The sequence below is a fragment of the Cyrtonyx montezumae genome, unplaced genomic scaffold (assembly GCF_038088225.1).
Source record: "Cyrtonyx montezumae isolate F1298 unplaced genomic scaffold, pur_monq_1.0 scaffold_19, whole genome shotgun sequence".
Classification (NCBI taxonomy): Eukaryota; Metazoa; Chordata; class Aves; order Galliformes; family Odontophoridae; genus Cyrtonyx; species Cyrtonyx montezumae.
Genome location: NW_027071925.1, coordinates 9,227,854 through 9,247,291, shown reverse-complemented (window position 1 = coordinate 9,247,291; position 19,438 = coordinate 9,227,854). Strand labels below are relative to the sequence as shown.

General features: G+C 59.5%; 2 protein-coding genes across 5 annotated transcripts; both read left to right on the top strand.

Annotated features, from left to right (window-relative positions):
- The first annotated feature begins 807 nt into the window (after positions 1 to 807).
- On the top strand, positions 808 to 9,737 carry MYCBPAP (MYCBP associated protein). Its single transcript, XM_065735529.1, has 16 exons — positions 808 to 916; positions 1,374 to 1,548; positions 1,804 to 1,919; positions 2,607 to 2,757; positions 3,010 to 3,125; positions 3,685 to 3,785; positions 4,225 to 4,336; positions 4,654 to 4,843; positions 5,324 to 5,511; positions 5,993 to 6,139; positions 6,252 to 6,536; positions 7,248 to 7,369; positions 8,061 to 8,176; positions 8,662 to 8,795; positions 8,945 to 9,118; positions 9,596 to 9,737. The coding sequence occupies exons 1-16, from the start codon at positions 887 to 889 to the stop codon at positions 9,671 to 9,673; spliced, it is 2,235 nt and encodes a 744-aa protein (XP_065591601.1). The 5' UTR covers positions 808 to 886; the 3' UTR covers positions 9,674 to 9,737.
- A 2,250-nt stretch (positions 9,738 to 11,987) lies between these two features.
- On the top strand, positions 11,988 to 19,379 carry EPN3 (epsin 3). 4 transcript variants are annotated; one of them, XM_065735501.1, is made up of 10 exons: positions 11,988 to 12,039; positions 14,608 to 15,257; positions 15,501 to 15,619; positions 16,678 to 16,761; positions 17,048 to 17,155; positions 17,277 to 17,361; positions 17,581 to 17,874; positions 18,505 to 18,615; positions 18,729 to 18,950; positions 19,044 to 19,379. In XM_065735501.1, exons 2-10 carry the CDS (start codon positions 14,687 to 14,689, stop codon positions 19,343 to 19,345), a joined length of 1,896 nt encoding a protein of 631 aa, XP_065591573.1. In that variant the 5' UTR covers positions 11,988 to 12,039; positions 14,608 to 14,686; the 3' UTR covers positions 19,346 to 19,379. The 4 variants fall into 4 exon arrangements, with proteins under 4 accessions (XP_065591573.1, XP_065591576.1, XP_065591574.1 ...); XM_065735502.1 differs by lacking the exon at positions 11,988 to 12,039 and adding an exon at positions 12,491 to 12,520; XM_065735503.1 differs by lacking the exon at positions 11,988 to 12,039 and adding an exon at positions 13,437 to 13,470.
- The last annotated feature ends 59 nt before the right edge of the window (positions 19,380 to 19,438 follow it).

Below are 19,438 nucleotides of genomic sequence, written 5' to 3'. Positions count from 1 at the left end.
TCCCCGCCGCTCCCACGGAGCCGCACCCCGCGCCGTCGCCGCTGCAGGGAAGCGATGTCCGAGCGCTCGCCGTGAGGTTGGAGGAGCTGGAAAAGGTGCGCCTGTCCCGGTAGAAAAAGCGGCCTTCGCCCCATGGGTTTCCCGGTGCGCGCTCCGCGGGCGCTCCCGTGCGCGCATTTAAAGCCGAAGCCGCCGTCTGAGCTCGGCTCCCGCTGCCGTTGTGGCCGCTCACGCACCGCCCCCTCGGGGGACGCGGTCGGTCCCGGCGCGGGTCGCGCGGGGCATCATTTTCCATCCGGAGCGCACCGGGAAAGCAGTTTGAAGTCCTCTCCCTGTCCCGGTTGTAACGTGGAGCCTGAACGCCGGCGAGTCGCGGAGTAGCGGCCTCGCGTTGTGCCCGGGGCTCGGGTCGGGCATCGGGAACAGTTTCTCCCCCCAAGGAGCAGTGATGCGCCGTCACAGCCCCGGGGTGCTCAGCACCGCACAGATGCGGCTCTGAGGGACGTGGTCGGGTGGGGTGGGCGGACGCAGTGTGCCTGGCAGTGTGCTTGGTTTCCTGCAGCTCCACGCTCCACGCCTGCCCCATGGCGCCGGGAGAGTTCCAGTTAGGAAGAAATTCCTCGTTCGGAAATGCCAACCCAGGGACACCAAAACGAAGGCATGTGTCCTGGTGGCACGTCCAGCTTTCCCGAGGACACCCACGGAGCCGCTGCATTTCTCTGGTGGGGTCCACCTTTCATTTCTTACCTTCGATTTTTGGTTTTGGCAAGCCCAGGTTTAGTGACCTTTCCTGGGGCCTGGTGTCTTTGTAGGGTCAGCACTGTTTGGTGAGGGCTGTGAAGAAATTCTTCCTCATCACATTTTGGGAAGTCTGCAGGAGTTCAGGATGGAAGCCCTGGCCAGAGGAAACACTCAGGTTGGGTATAAAAATGCTTTTCTAGAGGTGGATGTGATTTATTTCAGCACATATTACAACCAGTTCAGGTTTGGGGCACGGTTTTCCCTTCCTCATCACACTCCATGGGGAGGGCTTGCCTCCAGACAGCACTTGCAGGTTTAGAGGTCCTGTGTACAGGTGAAGATCATGGAGGGAAGACTTCCAGAGCCTTCCTCTTCCATCTGTGCTCCTGCTGATGGCATCAGGTGGCACTGGGAGGAGCAGGGGCTGCACTAATGTCATTGCTTGAGTCCACGAGTTGGCTAAATCCTGCTGTTGTTTTTCAGTGTGTTTAGTGCCCCATCTTTGTACCTCTCTGACTGATGAGGTGTAAAGGCACTGCCAGCCTGAAGGGTTCTCCTCCCACCTTCCATTCTTAGTTGTGTTGGCAGCGTGTGTGTTGTGAGATCAGTTTCATTGTGCCATTTCTTTTCAGCTCGCAGATGTTATTGAGGTTTCTCATCGACGTGACACTGCAGCAGTTTTAAAAGAGGAATGTGGAGGAGAGGCAAAGAGAAAGCTTCCTCAGAGCCCTCCATCAGGACACAGAGCTCTGCAGAACTGGCACCGCAATATGGCAATCAGGAAGAAGCAGGAGAGGTGTCTAGGAGGTGAGAGGATCCCAGTGCACGTGGGGCTGTTGGATGGCTCCACAACACACAGGAATGTGCCATTGGCACTGCTGCCACCTCAGTGTTCTCCAGGCCCCCCTGTGCTGTGGGTGCTCGTGGCCCTGCGGGGTGAGCTGCTGGCTGTGGCTGCAGGAAGCACAGCAGCTCGGTGGGGGCGGTAGAAGGGGATTACACCTTGAAAATAGCAAAGGAAGCGCCCTGGAGAAGAGCAGAAGTTTTCATATTCCTTTACAGAAATTCTGCAGAAGCCAGAGAACGAGTTGCTGATGAGCTCCTCGGAGGATTACAGGCAGATCCAGGAAGAACGTGACCTCATTGACCGTGCTCTCCCTGCCCTGTGTCCTGGAAAGGTGGGAGCCCCACTTCCTTTGTGTTCTGATTGCTCTGCTCTGGTGAAGGAGCTCAGGCAGTGGTGCTGTGAATAACACCCGCTCACATCTGTCTTCGGGTACTTCCAAAATCCTCCCCCCGAGTTGTTCAGCAGCAGAGCTCTCATTTTTAAAATGAAAGCATGAACTGTGCTGTGTGGGGCAGTCAGGGGAAAGCAGTGTCTGCCTTGGCTCCTTCTGACAAGCTGCTGTGCTCGGGGTGGGCCGTTCCTTGACTCTCCCTGAGAGATGCGCCCTGGGAGCGGCACCGGGATGCAGCCAGGGTCAGAAAGATGTGATAGTTTGAGCTGCAGAGTTCCGTGGAGAGAGGGATACGGTGACTCAGGGGAATGATGGGAGCATCCTTTGCTTTTTGTTTTTCATTTACAGCACTATAAAGTGCTGTGAGAGGAAGATGAAAGGATCTGCATTTATGTGATATATTAATATCGTTCAATCTGGGTGTAGCACCAGGTAGAAGGAGGGTCATCTTTTGTCTTTGGCAGCAGCCTGATGGAAATCTTGGCTTGCCCTGCAGAAAGTGATTATTTAGAGGCTCCTAAAATACCCACACGGGCAGAGCGAGGTGTCCCCCCCTTTCAGCTGCCGCTCCCTGTGCACACAGCTGCCTGTCTCGGGGGGTGTTGGTTGCAGCTTGTTTCCCCCCAGGGCTACCGAGCAGGAAGCGAGTTCTGGAGCCAGCCCGATCGCATCGGAGATGAGCTCACCGGCCTCACCATGACACTGACACGCAGGGAACGGGGCTGCCCCCTGCCTGTCACTCACGTGGGGAAGCCCCACACCATTCGGATGGAAACGGGTGAGTAGAGTGTGAGGGAGCAGCAGAACAGCAGCACCGAGGCTCACGGTATTGCTGCAGCACCAGAACTTCCCAGACACCTCTGGTTGGGCCTCAGTGGCACTGGGGGAGCGTGGGCTGCTGTGTGAGCACTGCCTTGCTGGCACTGCTGTGGCACTCCCTGGGTGCAGGGAAGCTCGTTTGTTGGGGCTGAGTGAACAAGTAGGCATGTGGGTGGGCAGATGGTGAGCTCTTGTAGGGGTGTTCCTGCAGGTGTGAAGCCTCCAAAGACGATCCCTTTCCGACTGACCTGGGATAAGAGTCTTTTCCTGAAGCATCGGAGGCAGGAGCTGAAATCTGTCCTAGAGGAGCTGGATTTCTATAAGCCGGTAAGTGTAGAGGAGCAAGGATACTCTTTACATCCCTCATCTCTTTTGAAGTCCTTTAGGGTAACACAAAATAGCTAAGGACTGCATCTGGAATAGCATTAGGAGCTTAAGGTTAGCTTTGCAGTACTTAACTTGGAGGTTTCCCCATTTCCAAAGGGCTGCAGCCACAGAGGATGTGTGTGGCATCTCTGTGTGGTTTGTGGGATGGGATGGGGGCTTCAGAATGGGGCCCTGAGCCAGCAGCTTGCAGCTACCAAGACCTAGGCAACAAAAAGGCCAAATACTGATGTAGAACTTTAATTTTGTGCCTCACAGCAAAAGGGAAGACATCTGCCCGTGTGGAAGGTTTGCATCTGAAGGCAGTTAGCCCACCCTAGGGTTGCTAAGAGGCTCAGGGTAGTTCCTTGCTCTCTCACATTTGTTGGGTATGTCTGAAGCTGTTGTAGGAGTGAGACAGCCAGACTTTGCTTAGTTGATTCAGCTTATGTTTGTCCAGTACTTGGCTTATTTCCTGTATAAAAGGAGAATTTAAGAGTGGGTCCCTTTTCTGTATGTGCAGGATCTGGATGGCCTGGAGGTGGTTGGCAAAGGGCAGCCTTTCACGTCCATCTCAACACAGTCTTTTCCACATTCCACCACTCCTGAGGATTCGGAGACCTCGTAAGTTTCATTGGAGGGCAGTAATAAAGAATTTTGGGTACACACCATGGGTCTGTGGGGATCTCCTGAGCTGTTCTTATCTTAGCACAGAGGAGTCTCTGAATGGGCCATTCCTAATATTCAGATCACCAGATCTGGGAATCTGATGGCTCCTTCCTGCCTTTGGGCCTAAGGAGGAAGGAACAAGAAACAGAAAAGCTTTTTGAGGCCTCTTCCCTCTGTGTGGCTGAGGACCTTTCCTCCTGCTCCACTCACTCTCAGCCCTCCTTAGGCAGGTATCATTCTTCACTGTCCTGTCTGTGACAGTGACAAGTCTGTAGCTGTGTGGAAAAGCATTAGTTGGGATTATTTCTTCTGGGGTCTTGTAAATCACCACAGGTTCTCCCACCTCTGAAAACAAGTTTCACTCCACAGAAACACTGTGTGTTGTTTCCCTTAGCAGTGACTCCTTAAAGGACCATCCCAGCGTGGTTGCAGAAGCAGTACCAGGTCCATCTTTAGTGTTCTGTGGGCAGCCTGCACGTTGGATCAGCTGCATCACTTGCTGCAGGGTAACTGTGTGCTTCTTATTGTTTAGTTGGACTGAGCTTGCTTGAGTTCCCAAGTCACAGCTGTACAATGAGTGTCACGCTCAGGATGGAGAATGGGGGATTTGTTCTGAACATTACTGCTGTCCCCACGTTTGGTCCAGAGAGTTCTAGAAGCAGAAGTGGTTGCTCTGTGGACTCCCAGGAGCCTTCTGTGTGATGGCCATCACCTTGGACCTGCCCCAAAAGTTCTCCTGTTGAGGTTCAGCCCCTTGTCCGTGCTATGGCTTCTGGCAAGATGGAGTAGCAATTGTTCTCTTTTTCTTTTTTGTTCCTTTCAGGATGAAGTTGGCATTGCTGCCAGGCTCACCTTTGAGACCGTGGTTGGTGAGAAGGCAGAAAGCTTCCTGACAGTGAGCAATGATGGCACAGCTGCTGTCTGCTATAACTGGAGGAGGCTTCTCCAGCACATCCCTTCCCGAGCAACCACCAGGATGCAGACACAGTGTTTTTACTTTGATGCCAGAGCAGGTATGAAAACTGCTGATCCCTGAGACCTTTGTGCATAGAGCATAGAGCAAATAGCCAGGAGTTATCTGTGCTGCTGTGACTCATGGCAGAGCCAGCCCTGGGTGGTTCTCAGCGCTGACTCACACCGAACTGGGACTGAGAGGCAGAACCCTTTCTGGGGCCTTTAAGGAAAGAAGGTTGCTCCACTTGGATTGTAAATGGGTGGAATACTGAGGAGTGAATTGCTTTCTGATGGCAAACCGGGCATCCTCTACCAGAGAGGGTGCTGAGTATGCTGTCAGAGAAGTGTGCAGTGGGGGTAACACCAGTTCAGTAACATGGGGACTGGAGTCAGTCTGGGAGAAGAGATGCAGTTGGATGGGGTGTGCTAACCAGGCAGGCTAAGGACAGCGTCCCCACGGGAGCACTCCGTGGGGGTTGGAGAAGAGCCAGGTGAACCAGGTGGTTTCTTACAGACCAATGCATTTTCTCTCATTTCAGGTGTAATTCTGCCTGGAGAAACTCAGAAGTTTTTCTTTCTTTTCAAGTCTGAGAGAGCAGGTGTTTTCAGCGAGTCCTGGGAGCTCGGGACGTGCCCTCTGCTATTAGGAGGAGCAATGCTGCAGGTGACCCTCTGGGGAATTGCTGTGTGTGAGGATAAATTGGCTGACCTCAGAGGAAAACTGGAGGTAACCAGGCGTGTAACTGGGTAAATGTGAGCTTTGAACTTAATATGCAAATAGAGGACGAGGGAGGGAGTGGGAGACGTGGTATGTGTGTTGCTGTGCAATTAAGGCTGAGAGCGAGATGGTTGTTTTCCCAACATTTGTATGCACTTAAGCAGGTTTGCTAAATAAAACGGAAGAATCCTGCAGCACACTGCAGTGTTGTTAATGAAGATGTGGTGGTGCTGCTGAACTGCACACGGTGGCTCTTTTAAAAACGAATTTTGTGTTGTAGTGAGCTCCCTTAGTGGGAACAGCACTGTGTGTCCTACAGTCTGATATTAGGTAATAAACTGAAAATGCTCTGCTTAGCTGAGCGGGGTTTGCTGCTGTTCTTGTCCTGGTAATCCTGCTTAACACGTGTAGGTTCTCACGTGGGTGTGCATTTGCTTGTGTGTTTGTGTCTGGAGTGGGGACTCAGGCACGGTGTGCTGTGCTGCCCCAGGCTGACCTGGCTGCTCGGGAGGGTGCTGCTATTGTACAAGAGACTCTGAAGGACCTTCTCGTCCAAATTCGGACCCCAGAGCGCACCCCATCTCCCGTGGATGCCCACGTCACGGAGGAGGAGCTGTTCCACAGGGAGAACCCCGAGGTGAGGTTTGCAGTTTTGGGGCTGCACAGCTGGGCCGGGGGGGCTGCGGGGCTGTGACACGTAGGGACAGCTCTAACTCTTTTTGCTATTTTCCTTTTCTCTGTTACCCAAGTTGCATTATCAGCATCAAGTGGTAGAGCAGCTGCATGGCCTGTGGAGACAGCACGTGGCTGCTCCTCTGGGCTTCGGGGAGGAGGTGCCCTCAGATGGGGAGCGCCCTGCAGAGGATGTGAGGTGCCAGGCGGGCGGCCCCGTGGCTCTCTCTGCTCGGGGGAGCACTGCAGAGGGCTCAGGCTGCAAGAACACGCGTGAAGTGACCCCGAGTCAAGTGGCAAACGTGGGGAAGGAGGAACCCAGCCCCTCATCGTGGAACTTCTCACTGCAGGACTTGAAGCAGGTGCTCACCCTTGTTCCCTCGGGCACGGGGCAGCCCGGGGTGGACCTGTTTCCATGACAGCCTGGCATACCCCAGTGTGAGCCCACCCAGAGGTCTGTCCCGACCTTCTCCCAGTTGGAGGTGATTTATGGTGTGCGTTACAGAGAAGCACTCCAGCACTGCTGACCGCACCCTCAGTGCTCTTGTAAAGAAATCCCCGGGCTGTGTGCAGAAGAAAAGAGATCCAGACAATGCCATGGATATTTTAAGCCCTTCCCCTGTTAGCTTTCTGTCATCCCAGAAGTGAATGGGGAGGCAGGCCAATCCCACCACCTCCTGTGGCTTCCCCAAGGGCTCTTCTCCGTGGAGAGTCCTATTCAGCAGAGCTCTGAGGGGCAGTCGTGGCAGGCTGCGGGTAGAGCACGGACCTCCCCGGATTAAAGCAAGCCTGGTTGGGACTCTGTCAGCACAGTTCTCTGTAGTGCCCTCTTGGAAACCTCTCAGCTGCTTCTCTGCTGTTAGCAGAGTTCTGTGCTGTCAGGATGTCAGGACATCTCCTGTCCTGCTGGAAGGGACCTTCTGTGGGTGGGTTTCAGTGGGAGATCTGGGGAGCACAGGTCACCCGTCCGCATTGGCCACACTGGAAGCGCCCATGCCAACTGGTTTCAGACTGGTGTCCAGGAGCACTGGTGTGCTCTGGTGAACTTGGAGCTGCCTTTTCTCTCACATCAGGCTCTGGAGTCGATCCCCCAGGAGGAGCAGCGAGAAGAAGTGCTGACCCAGCTCAACAAGGCGGTGCTGGAGCTTTGTGCTGAACAGAGGCCAACGCAGTCAGACCTTCTGCATCAAACCTGGTGTGCTGCCTTTGCAGGATAAAGCTTGTTCGTGCCTCGTGTGAGCACAGCTTAGCGAGCTCTGTTGCAAGCACTGTGATTCAGAGCGCATCCAATTACACGAGAGCTAGGAGTCTTTTTTTGTGCCCTGCTTTCTTCTGGGCTAATTGTAGCAGCTATCTGGGATCCAAGTGCTGTTGCTTTCTGGAGATAAGTTTAGAATATTCATGTAATTCTGGGGAGTATGCAGCGTTATTTCTGGCAAGATTATTCTGGGATATGTAGATGAAATCCTTGGATAATTTGCTGTACCCTTTTACCAGACAACGTTATTCTCCCTCATACAGCTTCTCCACTCTGTGCTCCGTCAGAGGGGCACATCAGCAGCTGCCTCTGTGTTGGAGGAGGCAGTTCCTCCTGGGCAGGGCGGATCAGGGCTGAGCAGGAGGCCAAATTTCACAGTAGTATTTACGGGTCCGTGTGGGGCTGCTGATCTGCAAACCATTGAGACCCGAGTTGGTTCTAAGCCAAGGGAAGTCATGCAGTTTCCCTCTGTGGATTTCCAGTCATTAGGTTTCCTTGGTTTCGTTGGGCAGAGCAGCTCCTTGCTGTGCCTTCAGGCCTGGGCATAGGGCAAAGCACAGTGACCCTTTCCACCCCCAAATCACCACCTGCTGTATTGTCTCCCTTCTGTTTCTGATGCTTTTCTCAGTCTCCAGCTGTGGCGTGAAGCAGTGGATGAGCTGGTGAGTTGTGCTGTGAGGCTGAGGTCCCGGCTTGGTTTGCCTGAGAGGGACACCTGCGTGGATGCTCTTCCACGGGGAAGAGGTACGTGGTGGCTTCAGCACAGCAGGAGGGTTCTGGGAGCTGCTGGCAAGCCAAAAGTGTGCTGAATTTCAGCTGAAATCACAACTTCATCATTTTCCTCCCAGAGCTTTCATAAGGAAACACATCAGACAGAACAGCAGTGTGAGATGATAACTGTGCTCTGAGGTTTGCTGTTAAGTGCACACAGAGAAAACAGCAAATCAGGATTTCAGTTCCACTGCATTTTAGTGCTGAGTTTTGCAGTGACCACACTGGAAAATTATCTCATTTTTGGCTTTTGTATGGACTTTGTTCTGATGAGTGTTTGGGACCTGCCCATACCTTATTTAAAGTACCCTCCAAAGCTGTTGTTCTTCAGAGCAGATCAATAAGAAGAGGCAAATACATTGCAAAAATACTGTGGTGACACTCCCTGAGTGCTGCGGGTGCATCTTGCTGGGTGTGAAAATGATGCGTTTAGGTAACTGGAATTGGTTCTTTCTTAGGGGAAGTAAAGCAACCTATAAAAGGAGGAGAGGGGGACAAAATAACCGGGAGAAGTGAAGAGAAAGCATCAGTTGGTGGTAAGGAGAAGGAAGACAAAAAAAGAACAGTGAAGCCTGCTGGAAAAGAGCAAGAGGTGTGTGATGGGCCACGCGTGGGACGCAGCATGGCTTCGTGCACACAGTGCTGCCTGCGAGCCGTGCAGGGGCTGGCTCCCAGCCCGCGCTGTGAGTCCGGTACGTGTTCTGATCTGCATCACTTCTTCCGACTCTGCCCCTTGAATAGGAACACCCAAACAGCAGAAAGTCAAAAGTAAAGGAGAAGAAGAAGCTGAAATCTTGCAGCTCATCAGAGAAAGAGGTGGCACGACCCGCAGGAGCTGCGGATACCACCGAACCTCCTCGGGAGCAGCGGGACTCTGCTTGGTGGGGGATGTATCAGGAGAAACTCTACGTGGAAGTGAGTCCGGCCAAAGTTTGTGCCTTCCTTGCTGGTTTTTGTTCTTTGTAAACCGACCCCGAGGCTGAGCTGGAGAGGTAATGCTGTGTTAAACTAAAAACTGACCAGTGCACGTCTGTGACTGCGCTGGGGTGAGTGTGATGTGCGAGGGAAGATGTCCTTGCTCCCAGGCTGCAACCTGAGCAGAGATGCAGCCCTCGCAGCCGCGTGCTGGGTTCTATCTGGGATGTCTTTCACGTGCTCATGGATTCTTGAGGGAGCAGCAGAATTAATTGTATCTCATAATGTTAAACACACTTCGTAGCCAGGAAAGCCCTTACTAGAGCTGGGATCTGTGAGCAGGCCCCACTTCTTTGTGGTTGTGTGTGCACTTCTGCACTGCTGTGTTAGAACGCATCTCCCTGTGCTGCCCATCTTGTCATCAGGATCTCATCACTCATTTTCACTGCGTGCACCTTCTGTTCATTTTTGCTGCAGGTTTACAGGCTGTTGGATTCAGTGGTGAGCAGGATGGTGTCTTTATTTGAGGAGCTAGAACAAAAAACGGTGCTCTGAAGTGGGAGAATGAAGCCCTTTGTAACCAGGAAGACACAGTAAATAAAAACCAGCCGTGCTTGCACAAGAGAGGTGATGTTCTTCCTGAAGGAATGAAGTGCTTGCGAACCCTGGAGTGCCGATTCGGGGTCAGCCCTTGTTGACTTCCAGGCCTCACCACATCTGAATCGAAATGAGGCAATCGGTGTCAGGGAGCAGAGCTGGGGCTGTGCTGGAGCCGCCCTTCCTGCAGCCTCCGTGTGTCACCTCCCGAGCAGCATCGCGGTGGGGCTGCTCCCCCCCACCTCAGAGCTGTGCCGGTGCCCGGGGCAGAGCTGTGTCCCATCCTGCTCAGCAGCATTCCCCAGGGAGGCTTTGGCTCTGTGGAGAAATGACATCAGTGCAGGTTATTAATTTGGGCTCATGATACCTTTGAGGTTCTTAGACAGCAGATGCCTGTCCGTGCTGGGCGTGATGCTCCAGCTGTGCGCATGGCAGTGTGCAGCAGGCCGTGTGCCTCAGGCACGTGCTGCCACGCGGTGCTCAGCTCCTCCCTCTGCTGAGGTGCTTTCTTTTTCTTTCCCCTTTTAACTGCTGTCTCTGGGGGCAGTTGCTGTCCCCTCCTCTGCTACCGCATGCAGCCCTTCATGTTCTGAGCCCTTTCCCTTAGCAGTGAGAGGAGAAGCACTTTGGTTTCAGTGCAAGGAAGGAGCCGTGCTGGGCCCAGTGGGCACTGAACCACAAAGGGAATGTCTCTGCTCAGCATTACTGCAGCGAGGATTTCAGCAACGCTCTGAGAATTAGAGGGGAAAAAGGCCCGAAGTCGGGGTGTGTCTCACAGGCTCTGACAATAGCTCCTGCCTTCCTGGAGATCATTATCAGCCTCTGAGTGTGCCCGACTCGCACAGCTCGAGCCATCTGGTTTCTAGACAGAAGGGAGACTGCACGTAACAGAGATGACGCGGCTGTCTCAGGCAGCAGTGCTTCTGTGGGGGGGGTCTCACCCCAAAGGCTGGGACAGCCCCTCCCCGGGACCCACACCTCCAGCCCGGCCGACAGAGACCAGGTCCTCCTCCGGCTCTGCCCCATGCGAAGCGTGTCAGTGGACGCGCAGTGGGGAGCTTCCTTTGGATGGCATAGCAGGGGAGAGCATCCCGTGCTGCTCTCCCTTCCCAGGGAGGAGCCGGGGCACAGTGCTGCTCGCACGACCTTTCTGCAGAGGAGAAGGGGCAGAGATGCTGTGGGCAGTGCACCGTGCGGTGCTGCTGCTCCCGCACGAGGACCCTCCCGGGACCGCCCGCAGCGGGGATGGGAGGGCGGGCGCTGCAGCCGCTCCCATTCAGCTCCGGTGTTTCATTTCACACCGATCTGCGCGGGCAATGTGGTGAAATCGGAGCTGGTCTGCAGCCTGCTGAGCCCTGCTGCCTTTGGACAGAAGGCGTGGGCAGTGCTGCGCTGCGTCCCCGCCGTGCCAGGCCCGGCACCGGGCTCAGCCCACGCTGTTTGTGTTACTGTTAATCATTTGTGCTGCTCGCTGTGTCACGGAGGTGAGCGACCTTCCTGCCCGGGCGAGCTGCATACCAAAACGTGCCCTCGTGCGGGGCCTGGGGACACCGTCAGTGCTGGAGGACAGGGAAGCAGGATTCCGGGAAAGCACTGCCCCTTTCCAGAGGCTGCAGAGCAGCTCAGCACGGCCCAGGGCTCAGCACTCCTCCAGCAAACTGGATGGAGGCAAGCTGGGCCTTGTGCCATGGGTGCAGGAACACAGCAAACAGGAGAGCAGGGTGCTGGGCGTGGAGCAGTGCCCCGGGTGGGACACCTTCCTGCCCCACTCCCATCTGGGCTGACCTGGAGGAGGTTTGGGTGCTGGGAGTACTGGGATGCCCCGTGTGCATTCTGCTCGTGCAGCCAAACCCTGGTGGGAGCTTCAGCTAATGAGGTGTGCAGCTAACGAGGTGTGCACAGCTAACGAGGTGCACAGCCCCCAGCAGCATGTGGCCCCCGCCGTCCTCTCCGTCATCCCGAGGCAGCGGTGTCGGTGCCCGGGCTGAGCTGCATCGCTGCCGTGTGCGGGAGGAAGGCAGGCCCCGTGCAGACGGCCCAGCACCCGGGGAGGCTTTCTGCTATCCAAACGTCGGCGATGTTACGGAGGTTGCATCCATCCATCACCGAGGGAGGCCGGTCGCTGATTGAAAAGGAAGGCAGAGGCCGGGGAGCGGGGGTGGCAGCGAAGCGATCGGGATTCGCGGCTGTTTTGTAATGTCACCCGATGCCTCCGCTCCCCCCGAGCCGGGCGCCGGGAGCTGCTCGGGGCAGGGGAAGAATCCGCTCCAAATTTAGATCCGGGCAGAAACTGTCATGAAGTCGGATCGCCGCGGCGGCCTCGGGTACCAGCGCGGGAGCTGCATGGCCGGGCGGGGGGGGAGGATGGAGGGGGGGGGGGAGGAAGGGGCAGCATCGCTCCGAGCGCATCGGAGCGCGGGGACGGCCGCTTTCTGTCTAAAAATAATGGCAGGGAAAAAAAAAAAACAACAACAACAGAAAAAAAAAAAAAACCCGCGAGAAGCGAACAGCGTCGGGCGGAGCGCCAGGACGGGCAGTGACGGAGCAGTCCCGCATCCCCGCCTCCCGCATGCGGCGGGCAGGGGCTCGGCGCCGCATCCCCGCGGCCCGCAGCGCATCGCGGGGGGGCTGAGCGCGGCTGCCCGGGGCCGGCGGGGGCCGGGCCGGGGCTCGGGCGGCCCCGAAGGGGTTAAGGCGCTCGGCCGGACCTGCCCAGCCTGCCCGGCGGGTCGGCGGAGCGCGGCACTGTGCGGGCGGAGCGCGGCCGCCTCCAGCGCTCCCACCGGGGACCGGCGCTGCGCGGAGGTAAAGCGGGACGGGGAAGGGCGGGGGGACGGGGGAGGAAGGTTCTGGACGCGGGAGCGCCGCGGGTTGCGGAGGGGCCGGGGATGCGGTGCCGCTGCTCCGGGCCGGGCCCGCGGCTCTCGAGTCCCTTCGGCACCGGGGCGGCTGCGGACCCCGCCGGGCTCCGGGCGCTCGGGGCCGCTCCTCCATTTCGAGCGCCGCTCCTCCCAGCCCTGCACCTGATTAAAGATTAAGCGAAGCCTTCCCTTCCTCCCGCTCCCTGCCATGTTCCCGGCCTGCCCGGCTCGCTTCCCCGCTCTGCCCTCGCTGCCCCCTCCCCGCTCCGCGTTCCCCCACCTCCGCTTGGCTCCGCAGTCCCCGTGCCGGGACGCGGCGATGAGGAGCTGTCCCGGCCCCCAGCGCCCTTCTCCCACCTGGAGCCCCGCGCTCAAGGTCACTGCAGTAATCCCATATGCGCTGCCGCCTTACCTCCCGCACAGCTTCTGTTTCGCCGCCTTTATGTTCTGGGGACGCTGTGCTGGGTCAGACCTTCTCCTCTCTGCGGCGCTTCGGCCGTGGCCGTGCCCCTCCACCCCCATCCCACCCCCCCCGTCCATCTCTCCCCACGCGGAATTCCCAGCAGTGCCGTTCAGGTCAGTGTGGACCGCATTCCCAGCCCGGCGCCGCGGTGCTGGGACCTGTTGGTGACAGGAGGGGACGTCGTGCCCCGTGGGTCGCTTTATCTGTCCCCGAGCGTTGGCAGAAAGCACAGAGCGGCTCCACGTCCCGCAGGACTTTGCCGCACCGCCGCCCTCGTCCCCGAGCACTCCCGTGCCAGGAGAGCGGGATCCAAAGGCCACGGGAGGGAATGGGCGGTGGGAGAGGTCCCACAGAAACCCCACGCACCCGCAGAGCCGCGCGGCTCTGACCCACGGGGACGGCGGAGCAGCGGTGCCGGACCGGTTGTGTGGGTGCGTGGTTCACGGGCACGGCAGCACAGCCCCAGTGCGGCTCTGCCGTGCGTGGAGCCGGGAGAGCCCCGCGCTGCTGGGGGTGCCGGGGGTGCCGGGGGTGCCGGGGGTGCTGGGGGTGCCGGGGGTGCCGGGGGTGCTGGGGGTGCTGGTTGTTGCTGTCTGTGCTGGGGAGATAGGCCCAGGCCCTGCAGCTTATCGCAGAGCTGAGTTCTGGTGCGGGAGCGCGCGGGCTCCAGCTGCCCCGGGCTGGCACTCGGCACTGCTGATCCCGGGGATCGGGTGGGGATAGCGGTGCTCTCCCACCACTGAGGGGTCGGGCTGGCGTGGAGCAGGGAGCTGAGCCGTAATGGGCTCAGCTCAGCTCAGCCGTATGGTTTTGTGACCTCCTCACGAAGGACGGGCACTTCCCAGCAGGAAGGGATCAGGGCAGCTCCTGCTGCTGGCACGGGAGGGATGCAGGGGACGGGGCGCCTTTGGGGGCTGTGCTGGAAGGGGTCCCGGTGTGGGTCAGCAGGAGCCTTGCTGCCACATGGCAGCAGCAGTGTCCCGGGTGCGGAGGGGGCTCAGGCACGGTCTGGGGTTTTGGGAAGGCTTTGTGCTGCCTGCCCGTGGCTGGAGGGTCACGCTCTGACTGAGTGACCGTGTGGTTCCTCCTCGGGAGCAAAAGGGCCACGTTTGCTCAGAGAAACGACCCAGGTGCTGGTGGGTCAGGGCAGGCTGGGAGTCATGCTGGGTTGGTGTCTGTGTGCGGCGTTCTGGGTGGCACTGGGAGCCTGGAAGGCGCAGCAGAGCTGCAGGCAGTGCTGCGGGGGCTGCGTGGGGCTGAGGCCTGGAGGCAGCCCGGGGCCGGAGGAGGGAGCTGCCATTTTCAGGTGGGTGCTTCTAGCAGCAGAAGCGCCTGGTAAAAGCTCATCCAAATGTTGCTGAATCTGGAGCCAAATCTCTTGGCAGCCCTGCAGTGCTAGGTGTCGGTTTTCTGTACGGTCCTTTCCCATCCTGCATCCCGCCTGCTTTCGCTGAGCGTGAGCAGCTCGCACTGCGCCAATGGGCGCTTCCAGCTCCAGAAGTGCCCGAGGTGCTTTGGGACTTTGGGACGGGGCTGCGGTGCTGAGCCGTCCCCGTTCCCCACCGCAGGCACTGGTGAGGCTGTGAGCGCCCGTCCCGTCCCCGCTGTGTGCACCCGCTGCCAGCGGGTCCCGGGCACCGCGCAGAGATGACCACATCGGCGCTGCGCCGGCAGGTGAAGAACATCGTGCATAACTACTCGGAGGCGGAGATCAAGGTGCGAGAGGCCACGTCCAATGACCCCTGGGGACCCCCCAGCTCCCTGATGTCGGAGATCGCGGACCTCACCTTCAACACGGTGGCCTTTGCCGAGGTCATGGGGATGATCTGGCGACGGCTGAACGACAGCGGCAAGAACTGGCGCCACGTGTACAAAGCCCTCACCCTGCTGGACTACCTCATCAAAACCGGCTCCGAGAAGGTGACCCACCAGTGCCGGGAGAACCTTTACACCATCCAGACCCTGAAGGACTTCCAGTACGTGGACCGTGACGGCAAGGACCAGGGCATCAACATCCGGGAGAAGGTGAAGCAGGTGATGGCGCTGCTCAAGGACGAGGAGCGGCTGAAGCAGGAGCGGGCGCACGCGCTGCAGACCAAGGAGCGCATGGCCCTCGAGGGCATGGGCAGCAGCAGCCACCAGTCCACCTATGGCCGCCGCGCATCGCCCTACGGCGACGACTACGGCCGGACGCGGGGCTCCCCATCCTCCTTCAACTGTGAGTCCTGCCCCGGGGCTGCTGGGGAGGAGGCTGTGCTGGGTTCTGCACCCAGCTGCAGCACGCAGCCGTGAGCTCGTGGTTGTTTGAGGTTGTACGCATCTGTGAGGGGTACGTCCCTCTGGGACACCTCTCTCTGGAGCAGCAGATGTGGATGGGGTGGGGGGGGAGGCTGACAGGTGGCTGATCTGCTCCCTGAAGTCCCAGTGCTGCTTCTTCACCTGTTCTTCTTTTCCCTCCTAGCATCTTCCTCCTCCCCACGGTTTGCCTCCGACCTGGAGCAAGCGCGTCCCCAGACGACGGGTGAGGAGGAGCTGCAGCTGCAGCTTGCCCTGGCCATGAGTCGGGAGGAGGCTGAGAAGGTAGGGCAGGTGGGGTGGGGGCTGCCCCGTACCCAGGGCTTTGGCCATTACAGAGAAGGGATGGCTCGGGGTCAGCTGAGGTCTGTGCATGGACCCACAACTGCACCGGGCTGCTCGCACTGTGCCTGCATCCCTATCACAGCAGGCATGGAGGCAGCACCATGGTTGAGACGCAGGCACATGCACTTCTGCACCCTGGGGGGGCCTGGGATGGGGGGAGGGCCGGGTCTTCTTCATTCACCAAACCTGGCTGACTTCCACCGAGGCCCTCTGGTCCTGGGTCACTCATTTCTGTCTCTGTTGGAGGCTGTTTGTGCAGGGGATGAGCTGCCTCTGCCAGCGGCTGCTCCTTTCAAAGAGGAGGAGCTGAGCAGGGATGTGGGCACCCAACAAGCCGTGGCCTCAACTGCAAAGCCTCCTCCAGGCCCATCCCCTCTCCTATCTGCTCCGTGGCCCCGTTTCCTTGGGGACAGATTATTTGCACACCGGCGGAGGTTGCCGCTGGCTGGCACAGTGCGTGGAGCACGCGGGCACACAAAGGACGGCGTCGCCAGCGGGCGTCCCCACACGTGGGCAGCGTCCTTGGGCAGACAGCACCGTGTCAGTCCTGCTGGAGTAGGAGCCATCCTTCTGGCACAGCACTTAGCACTGCCCGCTTCCCCTGCCCGGTGGCTCTGCTGAGCAGCACGTGTGTATCCCTATTTCTGTTCTGGAAACGCAGTATTTATAGCTTGCACATTCTGCTGCGATGAGTGCTGTAGGAACGTGCTCTTGAAAGCACTGCCTGTTGGGGACCACCTGGCTGTGCACATTCCTGCACAGCCCCACAGATGAGCATCGCGGGGCGGCGATCGGGGCCACCACGGCGGTACGGGGATGAGCCCTCCCCAGAAGCTGCCCCGGCTGCGAGCTTCTGTACGGGGCAGACCCTGAGCCCGGGCTGCTCGGGGTCCTGGTGCCGGGCTCTGCCGCGAGCTGCGGGCACACGCCATGCAGGTGAGGGGCTGCAGGCGAGCTGAGGTCCAGCTGAAATTTCACCCGATTTCCTCTGTTGGCAGAAGCCACTTCCTCCAATTTCCAGTACAGATGAAGAAAGGCAATTGCAGCTAGCGCTCGCGCTGAGCAAAGAGGAGCACGAGAAGGTACCTGAGCCCTGCAGCCCTGGGCGCTCCGTCTCTCGCACTTGGGCTTCTCCCTGCCTCGTGCAGCAGCCCTGCTGCCGGCAGCACTCTCGCGCTCGCTTTGCTTTCTCTGCCGTGGGGCTGCTCGCTCTGCGCTGTCCCGGTGGGCTCGGCCCGGAGGAGCCCTCTGCTCGGATGCTGGGACTTCTGGGGATGCTGTGGCAGCTCCTGTGCTGGCTCTGTCTCCTGGAGAAGGTTTTTGCTGCGGGGCCGCTGCTGCTCACTGCGCTGTCCTTTGTTCCCGCAGGAGGTGAGGGCATGGCAAGGGGAGAACTCCTTGCTGCAGAGAGCCTTGGAGGAGACTGCCCCAGGTGGGGAGGAAGAGGAAGAAGAGGATAAGATGAAGAAAAGCCAGGTGAAGCACCAGGGGCCTGGACGGCCGCACGTGCAGCCTCCTAAGTGATGCAGAGCCCTGGGCTGGGCTCTCACGTCAGCCCTGGGCTCCCCTCACTTCTTTATTCCCTTTCTGTTGGCAGTCCTCTATCCTGGAGCTGGCAGATATATTTGGGCCGGCACCAGCTCCTTCCAGCCACACGTCTGCTGACCCATGGGATGTGCCAGGTGGGGGCTGCCAGAGCTTGGGATGGTGGCACAGTGCTCTCCCCTCCTCTGTCCCTGCCCAATTCCCAGATGTTGCACAGCAAAGACCTTTGGCTTCCCCTCTCCTCACTGCCCTGTCCTTTGCACATCAGCGTGGTGATGCTGGTGGGAATCCACAGTTCCCAAGTGCGTGCCTGATATGTGGCATTCTCTTATCCGTGGTTTCCCTTCCCTTTTCAGATATGAAACCCAAAGCGGAGCCAGCAGTCTGGGCTGGCACAGCAGACCCCTGGGTGCCAGTGCCAGCCAGCAGCGGGGAGCCCGTGCCCCAGGCGAGCACCACAACCCAGCAAACCACTGCTGGGCCCTGGGATTTCCCCCCCGCCTCTGCTGATCCCTGGGGGAAGGCACCCGCCCCGTCTGGCTTCACCCCTGAGGACCCTTGGGCAGCCACATCCCCGCCAGCCCGGGGCTCCAGCACGACGCCGGCCCCCGACCCTTGGGCTGCTGTGGCTGAGCCGACCCCTAACCCCGGTAAGCAGCTTGGGTGGTGATGGGGCTTTGCTGAGGACCACGTGCTGTGCTGTGCTGGCTGTCCCTCACATCCCGGGTGCCCCTTCTCCTGCCCCCCCGCAGGACCTCCTCTTGCTCCTTGGCGTGATGAAGACTTGAGGGAACCTTTTGGTTGTAGTGCAAGCTAGTCAGGCTGCTGTAATTACTGCGGCACAGTTAATGAAGCCCTCCCAGAGGAGCACTCTTGCAGTGGGGCGATGTCCCCCTGCCCCCTCCCAACAGCCCGAGGACGGTTGGTGTCTGCAGGCACTGCGCTGCAGATGGGGGCTGCTGATAGCAGCCTCTCGTGTTTGTGAGCTTGGTGCTGCTCCCGTTTCCTCCTCACTGCTTCCTCCCACCTCGTGGCGGTCCCGTGTCCGCTGCCCACAGCACACGGGCAACTGCCCGAACTTTTGGTCCCGAGGGGGAAGAGCACAATGAGACCTGGGTGGAAGCGCCGGCCTTTACACCATCACCTCGTGCACTTTCCCTCCTGGCTGTGCTGCCTGGGCAGTGTTTCCTGCTCGAGCCCGGAGCCGCGTGCTCTGCCCGCAGCCCCGCACGCCTCCCACCCCTTGCTCCCCCCCTCGAGTCTCACGTCTCCCCCCCCAGCTTCAGGGGGGGATGCTTTCGACCTGTTTGCAAAACAACCCGAGGCAGCTGAGCCGCCGGAGCCGGAGCACCCGCAGCCGCCGCCCTCGGCGAAGCGCGGCAGCCCCGCGGGTAAGCGGGGCCGGGGCGGGCGGTGGGCTTCCTCCGTCCCTGTCCGTGCTGCCGGATCCGCGGGTCGGGGGCGCCTCCAGCGGCGGCTGACACGGCCCTGTCCCCCGGCCCAGAGCTGGACCCCTTCGGCGACCTGTTCCCCGGCCCCAAGCAGGACGCGGCCAGGAGCTTTGACCTCGCTAACCTGGCCGAGTCGCTGCCCGAACCCTGCAAGGAGCGGAAGGACTGTAAGACCCCCGAGGCGTTCCTGGGCCCCGCCGCCTCCTCGCTGGTCAACCTGGACTCGCTGGTGGCACCGCCGCAGTCCGCCAAAGCGCGCAACCCGTTCCTGTCGGGTACGTGGCGGGGCCGAGCAGCGCTGCCCCACGGGCGCGGGTGGGTGCGGGTGGGTGCGGGGCCGCTCTGACGCTGTCCGCGTGTTCCCGCAGGGCTCAGCACGCCGTCCCCCACCAACCCGTTCAGCCTGGCCGAGCAGCCCAAGCCCACGCTCAACCAGATGCGGACCGGCTCCCCGGTGCCCGCGCTGCCCAACGCCATGACCTACAGCACGTCGCTGCCGCTGCCGCTCAGCAGCGTCCCCGCCGCCCTCCCCGCGTCCGCCAGTGCCCTCCCGCAGGCGGGGGCCGGGCCGTTCCCCGAGCTGCCCGGCGCTTTGCCGCAGCCGCTGCTGCCGCTGAGCGGTCCCCCGGCCCCCCCGGCCCCGCAGGGTGGGCTCAACCCGTTCCTCTGAGGGCCGGCAGCTCGTGCGGGCTCTCTCCCGTTCCCCCCCCCCGACGGAGCGGCGCGCCGGGCTCCGGTTTCGGGAGCGTCCGCTCGGTGCGCG

Excerpts from the sequence above, each read along its gene's own strand:
- MYCBPAP (XM_065735529.1), top strand. The coding sequence starts at position 887 with ATGGAAGCCCTGGCCAGAGGAAACACTCAG. Across the intron at positions 917-1,373 it reads TGGCCAGAGGAAACACTCAG|CTCGCAGATGTTATTGAGGT; the intron begins GTTGGGTATAAA and ends ATTTCTTTTCAG. Across the intron at positions 6,537-7,247 it reads CACTGCAGGACTTGAAGCAG|GCTCTGGAGTCGATCCCCCA; the intron begins GTGCTCACCCTT and ends CTCTCACATCAG.
- EPN3 (XM_065735501.1), top strand. The coding sequence starts at position 14,687 with ATGACCACATCGGCGCTGCGCCGGCAGGTGAAGAACATCGTGCATAAC. Across the intron at positions 17,875-18,504 it reads TGAGCCGACCCCTAACCCCG|CTTCAGGGGGGGATGCTTTC; the intron begins GTAAGCAGCTTG and ends CTCCCCCCCCAG. Across the intron at positions 18,951-19,043 it reads GCGCAACCCGTTCCTGTCGG|GGCTCAGCACGCCGTCCCCC; the intron begins GTACGTGGCGGG and ends GTGTTCCCGCAG.